The sequence below is a fragment of the Melozone crissalis genome, unplaced genomic scaffold, assembly GCF_028551555.1.
Source record: "Melozone crissalis strain CALT ecotype California unplaced genomic scaffold, PUWL_Pcris_2 ptg000105l_1, whole genome shotgun sequence".
NCBI classification, from domain to species: Eukaryota; Metazoa; Chordata; class Aves; order Passeriformes; family Passerellidae; genus Melozone; species Melozone crissalis.
In genome coordinates this window covers 444,826-458,036 of record NW_026535882.1, presented here as the reverse complement: position 1 = coordinate 458,036, position 13,211 = coordinate 444,826, and the positions used below count along the sequence as shown (strand labels likewise).

General features: G+C 45.0%; 1 protein-coding gene across 1 annotated transcript in view; it reads right to left on the bottom strand.

Moving 5' to 3' along the window:
- The window catches only part of LOC128947409 (ras GTPase-activating protein 1-like), a 112,457-nt gene extending 100,073 nt beyond the window's left edge, over window positions 1–12,384 (bottom strand). The window contains exon 1 of the mRNA XM_054291669.1: window positions 11,924–12,384. Within this exon, the coding sequence (XP_054147644.1) occupies window positions 11,924–12,384 (461 nt within the window). The remainder of the gene's footprint in view (window positions 1–11,923) is intronic.
- Between the last annotated feature and the right edge of the window lie 827 nt (window positions 12,385–13,211).

Here is a 13,211-nt window from a genome sequence, read left to right as displayed (position 1 = left end):
CAAATTTTTATTACTCTAATAATATTACTATTTTTATAACCAATTTGTTACTATTAAACTTTTAAAATTTTTAAAACAAGTGATTGGCGTTTTTCACAAGTTCTAAAGTTTCAAGTGATATTGGACCTTAGGATTTGTTCCTTTTTTTCTTTCTGTCTCAGGGAATTTTTCTCGAATTTGTTGCCTGACACCAGAACGATGAATACTTTAAGAGAGACAAAGGAAGTGGCCAAGATGGGGGGAGGGGTGCAGTAGCTGCAGTCTCTTACCTAGGGAGGTTTCTCTTGGGAAGTGCAAAGATACCGCGAGATTTTGGCTGGGGGGGTGAGGGGCTGGGCTCGTCCCTTGCTCTCTCTCTCGGCACCGGAGGGGAACTGTCGGGCTGGTGCTACTGTGGGGCAGAATTCGCTGCCACCGTGGAGTTCAGCCCTTTACTGCTTCTCCTACCGTGGGTGAGCCTTTGCTCGTAAGAGCAGCCGTTGAACTGGGACCTTTTCAATACCCAACCTCACTGGGAAGGACCCTCACCATCTACTCGGGTGGCTCAGGAAAAAACCCGGGACCCTGAACCCCTCCGGAGGGAGTGTCTCCTGGCTGCTTACGGCAGCTGCCTGCAGCAGCCCATCTGCCGCCACCCACCCCCAATGTTTTCTGCCACTGCTTCAGGGCTTTTTACTACACTTTAACCTGACACCCCATGCCCGCCCGGACAGTCCGCGGCTTCCGGCACGGCTCCGGAGTCTCTGCTACACTTTGTTTGCAACCCTAGGTGAGCTTGCCTCTGCTGTTCCAGCCTGCTGTTTCGAGGTTTTCCTGCTGCAGTCTATTTAGCTTCCCGAGTGGCACTGACACCAACTGACCCCCGTGAGTTTGCCCCTTCTTTCTCTCGCCGGCTGAGTTGCCATTACCCTTGTGGAGAGGCAGATGAACTCGCGCCACAGCGCCCCCTGCATCTATGGACGAATCATTACAGCGGCCCTGCGGACTGTGATCATTACACCAAAGTGGAATGTGCTTGACAGCCGAGAGAAGGCTGTTATTGGTTTTCTGGTTTTATTTGTTGCTACCACTGTTCTTGTTTGTTTGTCTTGTTTTATATAGATATATATATAAAGTATTGTTATTCCTTTTCCCATATCTTTGCCTGAAAGCCCCATAATTTCAAAGTTATAATAATTTAGAGGGAAGCGGGGTCACATTTCCCATTCCAAGGGAGGTTCCCACCTTTCTTGGCAGACACCCGTCCCTTAAACTAAGACTAGTGGCAACAATTCATGGAATCATAGACTATGCTGAGTTGGAAGGGATGCATAAGGATCACTGAGTCCAACTCCTAGCCTGGCACAGGACAGCCCCAAGAATCACACCATATGCCCAAGAGCATTGTCCAAAGGCTTCTTGAATTCTGTCAGGCTTGGTGCTGTGATCACTTCCCTGGGGAGCCTGCTCCAGTTCCCAACCACCCTCTGGTTGAAAAACCTTTTCCTAATATCCAACCTAACCTCCACTAACACAGCTCCAGCCATTCCCTTGGATCCTGTCACTGGTCATGAGAGTGAAGAGATCAGCACCTGCCCCTTCACTTCCCTCATGAGGATGTTGAGGACTGCAATGAGGTCTTGTCTCAGTCTCCTCTCCTCCAGGCTGAACAAACCAAGTGACCTCAGCTGCTCTTCATATGGCTTCCCCTCTAGGCCTTTCACTATGTTTGTAGCCCTCCTTTGGATGTTCTCCAATAGCTTTATATCTTTCTTATATTGTGGCATCCAAAACTGCACAAAAGACTCAAGGTGAGGCCGCACCAGTGCAGAGCACAGCAGGACAATCACCTCTCTCACTACATGGTGATGCCGTCCCTGATGCACCCAGGACATGGTTGGCCCTCCTGGCAGCCAGGGCACTGCTGACTCATGTTCAACTTGCCATCGACCAGGACCCTCAGGTCCTTTTCTGTGGTGCTGTTCTCCAGCCTCTTGTTTCCCAGTCTATACACACAACCAGGGTTGCCCTGTCCCAGGTGCAGAATCTGGCACTTGTCCTTGTTAAATTTCATACAGTTGGTGATTGCCCAGCCCTTTAACTTATCAAGGTCTCTGTTTATCCAACTCAGCTTTTCTTGTACTTTTTTCAAAGATGTTCCCAATAGCTATTTCCACTGACATAATCCCAGACTATTGCAAATAACAAGTTTCATTAAGGAGGTAATCTAATAACAGTCCTCAACTCCAAACAGTATATGTATAAATATATAAAACATAATTTAAATATAGACCTATGCATAAAAAACCCAAACAAACCCCATACTTCTTTCATTTCCACAGTCATCAAGCGTTTTACATAAAAATAAAAAATAATTAGGACAGCCGGAGAATATGAAAGATCTTGTCAGGAACCCGTAAAATTTTATTGGTGCCATTCTTGTTTAACTGGAATACTTCTATGCAACACAAACACAGTGTTGACATAAGATGCTTCCTCTATCCTCTTATTGTGCCTAAATACCAATGGGGGGTTTTTTGATTGTTTTTTTAAAGGAAAAAGGAAGATATGGGGTAAAAGGGAAAACTACCGCAGAATTCCTAAGAATTTATCACTGAAACAACAGGCATGATCCTATGACAAAAAGATCTAACAGCAGAAAATGTGTTCTTCCACTATAAAAAAAGAAAAAAAAAGGAAAACAAAAGGTGAAGAAATATAGCATGATAGTATGCTTCTCAATAAGGTATGCTAGCAGGTGAAGTGCATAAGCCCCAGTACCCCCAGGTCCCTTTCTGCCTGGGCACTGTCCAGCCACACCGTCCCCAGCCTATAGTGTTGCAGGGGGTTATTGTGCCAAAATGCAGGACTCAGCATTTGGACTTATTAAATGTCATCTTATTGGACTCTGCCCATCCATCCAGGTCTCTCTGCAGAGCTCTCCTACCTTCCAACAGATCAACACACGCTCCCAGCTTAGTGTCGTCTGCAAATTTACTTATGAAAGACTCAAGACCCTCATCCATGTCATCAATAAAAATATTGAACAGACCTGGCCCCAGCACAGACCCATGAGGGACACCACTGGTGACTGGCCACCAGCCGGATGCAGCACTGTTCACCACCACTCTCTGGGCCTGGCCATCCAGCCAGTTCTTAACCCAGCAAAGAATGCTCCTGCCCAAGCCGTGGGCTGTCAGCTTCTCCAGGAGGATGCTGTGGGAGACAGTGTCAAAGGTTTTGCTGAAGTCCAAATAGACAAGATCCACAGCCTTTCCCGCATCTACCAGGTGGGTCACCTGGTCATAAAAGGAGACCAGGTTGGTCAAACACAACCCACTCCTCCTAAAGCCATGCTGGCTGGGTCTGATACCCTGGCCACCCTCTAAGTGCTGTGTGATGGCACTCAATATAAACTGTTCCATTACCTAACCAGGTACTGAGGTCAGGCTAACTGGCCTATAATGACCAGGATCCTCCTTCCCATCCTTTTTGTGAATGGGCATCACATTGGCCAGCTTGCAGTCATCTGGAACCTCACCAGTGAGCCAGGACTGTTGGCAAATGATGGAGAACAGCTCCGCAAGCTCATCTGCCAGCTCCCTCATCACCCTGGGATGGATCCCATCTGGTCCCACAGATTTATGAACATCCAAGTGGCTCAGCAGTTCTCTGACTGCCTCCTCCTGGATAACAGGGGGACCGTTCTGCTCCCTGACACCATCTACCAACCAGCACTTCCGCCTTCTCCTTATCTGCAGTTACTAAGTTCCCTCCCTCATCCAGTAGAGAACAAAGGTTGGTCTTACCCTTCCTTTTGCCCTTAATATATTTGTAAAAACATTTTTATTATCCTTTACAAAAGTTGCCAACCTAAATTCTAACTGAGCTTTGGCCTCCCTATTTTTTTTCCTATATGCTCATACATGTACTTATGTTCAGTTTACTTACTGTTTCACTTCCAATGTAAGGTTAAAATACAATTTTGTTCTGCTGCTCCTAACCATTGTTTTAAAATAGTATTTGTGATATTATCTATTCAGACCAAAATATAACCAGATTTATATATAATTCTATTCTGCAAGTACTCAAATTATAAAATCTGGAGAAATCAGCAAACTACCCAAAATAAGGTGTTTATAGTCCCTCTGCAATTCTAAAACAGGCAGTAGTAAGAAACACTCGTTACCTGATGAAAAAAGGTTACCTTCTAACTAACTTAACTGCAAAACAGAAGAGAAATTTCATACACTAAAATCAAGTTACATCACAGCTGCAGACAGTTAGAATTAGACTCAGATCCACAAAGGGAGTTAAACTACCCCAATATCTGCTAGAAGACCAACACATCAGGACATAAGCAGTCAAGGAGGTTCCCGGAGAGGCTCATTGGGAATGTGAAGGCTAAAGGCAACTTTGGCTACAGTGACCATTACATGGCAGAATTCAGGGGGGTAAAACACAAGATCACAATACTGAATTTCAGGAGAGCAGTATTGGCCTCTTCAGGGATCTCCTTGGAAGAGTCCCATGGGATAATGCCCTGGAAAGAAGGGGAGCCCAAGAAAGCTGGTTAATATTCAAGGATCACCTCAACCAAAGGCAACAAGAAGAGATTCTATAAGTACACAAGTGACAAAAGGAAGACTAGGGAAAGCATGAGCCTACTGCTGAATGGGGCAGGGGCCCTGGTGATAAAGGACATGGAAAAAAACTGAGGTACTGAATGCCTTCTTCACCTCAGTCTTTACTGGCAAGACCAGCTGTCAAGGACTGAAATGATTCATGCCTTAAACACTGTTATAAAATAATTTTGCCCGTTATAGCAAAACTGTATAAAGAAGCCACTGAAGCCTACCCCTCCCTAAAGATGCCTGACTATAACTTTGGACTGAAAGTCAAACTGCTGAGATTAGACAAAGGGAAACCCATTCTTCAGTCATCTCAGGTCTGGGGAGAAGTAAACAAGTAAACAAGGAAAAGAATGAGAGCCAAACTCAGCAGCCCTGCTAAGAATCATCTCTGGCTTGTTTTGGGGTGGGGGAGGCCGTAGCCCACAGATCCATTTGCTGGGAGCAGGTTTGCACAGATTTCCCCCCACAACCAAGGTGGGAGGAAATTTCAGTGAGTCGTAACCTCTGCTCAGGGGCAGTGAACTCATCCATCCTCCCTTACACAAACTGGCTATGGAACCCCCAACCCTAGGAAGGCTACATCCATGGGACATTCTTATGAGAAACAACTGAGGGGGTATCTTAATCCATCAAAGACCCCCCCCTCAACTGTCCCCCCAGAGTAATTCCTGAGGCCTTGCAGCACAGGACTGCACACAATACAACAAATCCGGAGCCTGTCAAACAATGGCAACAGCCCCCCCCACCAGGCAGGTGCCTGGGTTTTCCTACCTATCATGAACTACTTATATTAACCCATCAGGTTCTATGCTTTTTGGGGGACCTTCACCACCAAGAAGACTAGCTGGAGAGGATCAATGGAACATTGTTGGGATCCACAGATGGTGATATTTTCTTTATTCTCTCTCTGTCACTCTCTTTCTGTCCCCCTACTTCTTTTCTATTTATTTCTCTTCTTTTGTCTCTCTTTCTCTCATATTTACTATTAAATAAAACCCATACTATTGACTTTGGCATATGGTCTTGTTTGTACCTTAATTCAGGCAGAGGCATTTCTAATAATTTTAATAACCAGATCATAACACTGGCCTTCAGAAATCCTGAGTCCCAGAGACCAGAAAAAAGGCTGCAGCAAGAAAGATGTACTCCTGCTGGAAGAAGATCAAGTCAGGAAATACTTCAGCAAACTGGACGTACATAAGATCACAGGCCCTGATGAGATACACCCATGAGCACCGAGGGAGCTGGCTGATATCATTGTAGGGCCACTCTACATAATATCTGAACGGTCATGGCAATTGGAAGAGGTGCCCAAATAGTGGAAGAAAGCAAATGTCACCTGAATCTTAAAGAAATGGGACCCAAGGAACTACAGGCCAGTCAGCCTCATCATGATCCCTGGGGAAGGTGATGGAGCAACTGATGCTGAAAACCACTTCCACACAGGTGAAGGACAAGAAGTTACAAGGAGTAGTCAGCATGGCTTCACAAAGGGGAAGTCTTGCTTGACCAATCTGATAACCTTCTATGATTAAATGCCTGGCTTAGCAGATGAGGGGAGAGCAGTGGATATTGTCTAGCTAGACTTCAGGAAAGCTTTTGACATTATCTTTCTGTTGGAGGGTAGGATTTTTCCTGTTTTCTTTCTCTTATGGAATTTTCTCCCATTTTTTTGCTAAAAAAACAATAACGATCGGTATTTAAGAGAAACAAAATAAGTAACCACAGAGAAGGGGGAGGAGTGCAGCTGGCTTTACTGTGGTAGCTGAGGGGTTTCTCTGAGAAGGGCAGAGATACTATGAGATTTGGGCTGGGGGAAGGGGTTGGGTGCAGCTCCTAGCTCTCTCTTCCTTTCTCGGCTTCCAGAGGGGAAAAAGACTGCTATCGCTGTGAGAAGAATTCGCCACCACTGCGAGGTTCCGTCTCCAGCTGCCTTCTACCGTGAGTGGAGCTCTGCTCGTAAGAGCGGCCGTTGCACTGGGACCTTATTAACACCCTACCGCACCAAAGGACCCTTCATCATCTGCTCGAGCGCCTCAGGGGAAACCCCGGGATCTCCGAGCCCCTTCCCCTCCAAGGCAGCCTCTCCCTGCCGGATTCGGGAGCCGGGCTGCCACTGCCCGGCCCCCGCCCTTTCTTGGCCACTGCTCCGGGTTTTTTGCTACACTGTAACCCCGCAACCCCTGCCTGCTGGGACGTCCCGTGGTTCCAGCTACAGCTGCTGAGTTTCTGATACATCTCGTCTACCACTCCGGGATTTTTTTTATTGCTTGTCCCTGCCATTCCAGCTTGGTGCTTCCGACATCCCTACTACAGCTCCTTTTGCTATCCAGAGGGGGCACCGGGATCGGCTGCCCGTGGAGGTTTGTAAAGGAAGCCCCTCCTCTATCCCTTTCCTCCGTCTGCATCCGCCATTGTCCACATGAAAGAGACGGCCGAACTCATGCCACAGCGCCCCCTGCAGCCGCAGGGAAATCATCGCACCTGCCCTGCCCGACTGGGGAGCCACCATCGCCCCTGCCAGCTGCGACCATAACTACACCGAAGGAGAGAGTGCCTGCCAGCCGAGAGAAGGCTGTTACTGGGTTTGTGGTTTTGTTTGTTGTTGTTGCCATTATTGTTGTTAGTTTGCCTTGTTATACATACTAGTAAAGAACTGTTATTCCTTTTCCCATATCTTGCCTGAAAGCCCCTTAATTTCAAAGTTATAATAATTCGGACGGAAGAGGGTCCTATTCTCCATTCCAAGGGAGGTTTCCGCCTTCCTTGGCGGACATTTGTCTTTCAGACCGAGACACACTCATATGATCCTCGTAGAGAAGCTTTTGTTATATGGGCAGGATAAGCAAACAGTGAGGTGGACCAAAAACTGGCTGAACATCAAGGCCAAGAGAGTGGTGGTCAGCAGCACATGTAGTTGGAGGCCAGTATGTACCCCAGGGGTCAATACTGGGTCTAGTCCTGTTTAACACCTTCATTAATGATCTGGACAATGAGGAACAGCATATCCATAGCAAGTTTGCAGAACCAGGAGGAGCAGCTGATACACCAAGGGGTCATGCTGCCATCCAGAGGAACCTTGACAGGCTGGAGAAATGGTCTGACAGGAATCTCATGCAGTTCAATGACAGGAAGTGCAAAATCCTGCATCTGAGGAATAAGCCCAGGCACTAATACACATACTGGGGGCTTACCAGTTGGAAAGTAGTTTGGCAGAAAAGGACCTGGGGAGTCCTGGTGGACACCAAGTTGAATATGAGCCAGCAATGTGCCCTTGCTACAAAGAAGGCAAATGGTATCCTGGGCTGCATTAGGAGGAATGTTGCCAGCAGGTTGGGGGAGGTGATTCAGCACTGGTGAGGCCACATTTGGAGTCCTATGTCTATAGTTTTGGGCTCCCCAGTACGGGAAAGACACAGACATACTGATGTGAGTCCAGGAAAGGGCCATGAAGGGACTGAAGCATCTCTCCTATGAGGAAAGGCTGTCTAGCCAAGAGAGCACAGGAGATCTCATCAACATATACAAATAGCTGAAGGGAGAGTGCAAAGATTACAGTGGCTATTGTCAACCATGCCCAGTGACAGGACAACATGCAATGGGCTATATCTGAAGCACAGGAGGTTCTGTCTTAACATGAGGAAACACTTTTTTTTTTTACTGTGAAGGTGACTGAGCACTGGACACAGGCTGCTTAGAGATGATGTAGAGTCCAAACATGGCAATAGTATTTCCCCTCAGTTTTCAATGCAGTACAAATTTATTCTTTGGTATGGAGTAGAGCCTTCAATAATTATTGTAAAGCTATGCACTTTCAGAAAAACCTTTTATTAGCTACTGAAATAAACAAATGCTGCAGAACTCTGGACTTGCTACCTCTGACAAATTCACCTGAAGAAATTATAACTTCACACTACATTGAGACAAAACATTTTTTTCCTTTCACTCAAACCACATTTGTTAAATACTTCTCTACCCAGCTCTTTTTTTCTCACTAATGTTGTCTCAACAGATACCAAGAGTGACTGTAACAATACATCTACCATGGAAAGGATTTCTGTTATCAAAGGATTTCAAAGGATTTTAAAGGATTTTCATTTCAACATGATATTCATCACTTAAAGAAACACCATATGAAAATATGAATTGTGTCGGAATATACTGGAACTGCTTTTGCCATCTTAATGCAACACTAAGATATAACTTGTCAACTTTAAGATTTTTATTCAAATACATAAACAACTAAACTATTTCACATATCACCAGTTTACTAGTAAATTAAGTATCATTCATTCTTTAACTTTGTAGGCATTTCTGTAACACCGTTTCAGACTGCCATCAACCTCGAGCAGTAAGCTTTGCAGATGGGGTAGATAGTGCAGAGAAAAACACCCAACACACAAAGGGCATTGTCCACTCTATTACCTAGCATCCTGTGCCTCCCACCTACCATTAAGCTACAGCAGAAACATACTACTTCTATACTCAAATGAAAAAGTATACACTGAACACACAATCATTAAGTCAGTCTCATTCAGGATTGTGGTGCATTGCCTTGCACAGTATTTGCATGCCCTCTGCACACTAAGGACAGAACTGAAACAGAGGTAGGATGTGTGCTGATTGGTTAACACGTCCATATAGTGCTTCCACAATTCAACAATTAAAGAGGTCAGCCCAATCATGGAATTCTGAATTCCCTGAGTGCATCAGCTGGTCTGTGTCATTCATCCAAAGAAGCCACGCCCTGCTTCTTGCCACCCTGCTCCATAACCATGGTTATGTAAACCTTTGCACTCATGGGTATTACGTTTAGCCCAGTAATGGTAAATGATTGGATTTGCTGTTGTTTTGACCTGGATAATTGTACTAGTGAATTACTGAATGTGTTGTAAAAACACAGATAATTGTACTACTGATCTCTATTTAGCAGTAGCTTGTTTATCCCTAAAGCTGTTTGGTCTAGCATCAATTACTGTATCCTGAACCTATATCTTGGCAGTGCCTCCTTAGGCTGTTACAAAGACCAAAGGGAAACATCAATCAATCATACTTTGGACTTTGAGTATTTTAATTAGCAGAATTTGTTACATATTGACAAGCTTCTCCCACTGCTACAAAATTAATCATATTAAAATTTATTCCCATTTTCCTGAGGTACTTGGAAAAGAGGAAGTGTATTAGGTGTTTGCTTATAATATTAAAGTGACAGATCTTTGTTCAATTCTATAAAAACAGATAGTATGACTACAAAGTACGCTTCCAAAATAAAACATCAGGACTGAAAAAATAAAACTTACTATCAACATGCAGCTAATTTAAATTACTTAACTGACAATGGTAAAAAATTACTTTGTATCAAAATAGATGTATGAAAGAGAAAAGAAATTCTGATTATTTTTAATTAGCCAACAACTTTAAAAAAAGTCACAAAAATTATAAGTTAAAAAAACAGGTAAGCAGATGGAGATATAAGTTTCTGAATCAATTTTTCAACATCTATTTTGCTGCCTAAATGTGTTTATATTGAAGGACCTGCAAGAACAAATACTCAACTACACAGTTATGCTGGTCCTGCAAAGGCTTCAATATTGCTTTTGTCTTAACAAGCTAAGTAGCCTCATGGACCAACAGAGAAAATCGGGGCCTTTGCAGTCATGCTTTTTGTCAGAAATTTTGTATCCTCTTCTATGAAAGTTAACCTTCCCACTATAATGCGAGTTACAATACTCTGACAGCAAAATTCACTTATAATTGTGAAAGTAATAATGATTACTTAGTATCAAATACATGATCATTCACCAATAATTACCTCTCTTTCTAAAAAATATTTGAAAAAAAGCACAACCTTACTTTCTGAGATACATAATGACCAGTTCTAACAGAAAAAGCAGTCTGATCTTTCAGAAAGAACAGGATACTGTCTCTCTCTGACATAATACACAATATTGAAGAAGTGACTTTCCCTTTATGTGCCTCTATTTCCCTCCTCAGTCTTTATCTTAAACTGCCTGATTATATTGCTAGCTCTTTATGGAAGTATAAAACTTTAGGACTATTCAAACACTGTCTTCACAAAACAAGGTCTTATTCTTTATTATCTTTCACAAAAAGTCAAGAAATCAAAAGAGGAAAGGATTAGTAGAAAGCCTGCCATGGTTAGAGATTACTTTTAACAAACAAACATTTAATATTACAGAAATGAACTCTCCAACACCAGTTATGAAAGATGGTAAAAATGAACTCAAATTCAGATGGGTTTTCAGATGAATTTTGACCTATACCTTGAATATATCTGCCATCCTCTACCTTGAAACCATGTTTTTCTCTATATTTACTACAACTTGAGAAATAACATATTTCTATATGCCAACATAAGCTATTTAAGCCTTTGAAACTGTTTCATTTTGGGGAGAATAAGGTACTTACTTGAGGGCTGTTCCAATACAAGCTGTCGTGGTTTAACCTGGCAGGTAGCTAAACACCACTCAGCTACTCATTCACTCCTCCCCCCACTAATAAGCTAGAATATACAAAACAAGTGATGCACAATGCAGTTGCTCACCACCTGCCGACCAGTTCCTGAGCAGCAACCCCCAGACAACTTTCCCTCTAGTTTATATTCTGAGCATAATGCCATATGGTATGGAATACCCCTTTGGCCAGTTTGGGTCACCTGCCCTGGCTATGTTCCCTCCCAGCCTACTCGCTGGTGGGGTGATATGAAAAGCTGAAGAGTCCTTGACTTAGTGTAAACACTGCTTAGAAACAACTAAAAACATCTATGTGTTATCAACCTTATTGTCCTAAATCCAAAACACAGCATTATACCAGCTACAGGGAAGAAAATTAACTATCCCAGTAAAAACAGGACACAAGCCTTGCTACCTCTCTATGTAAATCTGCAGACTTCCTGGAATTAGTTCATTGTCAAATCCAAAGATTGTTTAGTGCACTTGCCAGTTACATTAACTATAACATTATATGATTTTTTTTTTATTTCGCAAAATATAACTGAAAAACTACTCCGCCTCTAACACAAGATTCTTTATATAACTAGCATTGTAGGAATCACGATCAAGCTGATGGAAGGAAAAGTATAATAAAAATATTAACGAAGACTTAATTTTTTCAATTTTTTTTTCTTTCCAAACATAACCTAATGAAAAATTTCTACGACACTTCCACAGGAGTTTGAGAAAGTGTGTGGGCCTGATGCCGCGCTGCCCACTGCGGCGCCCCTCTTCCCCGTGGGGGAAACGTCCAGGGGTGGCGGACACTCGACGGGGTTCAGAAACGCTGCTACTCACTGGTTTGTGGGGGGAGCGTTGAGCGGGATGGCCACCTCCTCCTCTTCATACTCGGGCCCATCCAACGAGTCGCCTTCATCCACAATCCCCAGCCCTCCCGCCAAGGAAGGTGGCTGTGGCGGCGGCGGCAGTGGGGGAAAGGCGACAGTGCTGGGTTTGGGTGGGAGCAGCACCTCTCCGGACACCTCCGGCCTTTGTCCAGTTGCTGATAGTGCGTCTCTGGACGCCAGAGAAGCAGGCCCGGAGCTTAACGCCAGAAGCCCCAGCGCCGAGCACAACGCCGGACCGCCAGCGCCCAGGCTGTCCCCGCCAGAGCCAGCCAGGAAGGGGCCCTGCGACCCCAGCTCCTTGCCCCGGCATAACGTGGGGTAGTGCTCCGACTCAGCTCCGCCAGCAGCTCCCACCATCCCGGCAGCCGTAACCGAGCCGCCCTCCTCAACCCCGGCCTCAGCCGCCATCATGTTGAGCCTCACTCCCTCCTACCTCCACCTCCCCCGCCGAACGCAGTACTCCGGGGAGATGGCGACGACTTCCGCCTCCCCGCGCCTCCGCCTAGCGGGGAGTGAAGCTAGTACTTAGGAGATTTCTCTAGCAGACAGGCTCTGAATAATAACCGTCTGAGTGCCTAGAGTAATCCCTCAAGACCCCAGCACTGCTGCTTTACCCCCCTGCAGCCGCAAGGGGAGCAACTCTTGCGGAAATACAACTCTACGCTCTCACCCCACCCCTCCCCCAAAAGCCAGCGAGGGCACGCGACTGCATGGGCGGGGCAAAGAAGAAAAGGGGGAGGAAACTTGTTAGCTAGTGACAGAAAAAACGGCAAATTGGTAAGCGGCATTTGCGCGTTTAGTATCTCATTCTCATGCAGGGAGTAGGCAGCAGAGCGCGGAGCGTAAGGTAGCTAACAAAGAAGATGGGGGTTCCCTACTCCCTCTTGAGGAGTGTAAGGGATACAGGGAGGGGAGAAAAGAATAGGGAGCCCCTCACCATTCCTGCTTCGGAGAAAACAAACAAACAAACAAAAAACCAATCCCCACACCAAATGACACCACAACGACCAAACAGGAAAAGGCAGATCTCCACAGATCGTGCCAAAGTTTGTTCTTCTCCCGAGCTACGGCATCGAAATTGAGAACAACTGTGCGAGTCTTTTGCACTACCAAAGCGTGAAGCAATAAATACTCACGTAGGTCTATAGAGAAAGCAGGGCTGTTCGCAGGTCATTCCTGTGCAACAAAACCAAAACCAAGCAAACAAACAAAAGCAGGAATTTGCTCAGTGCTATGCT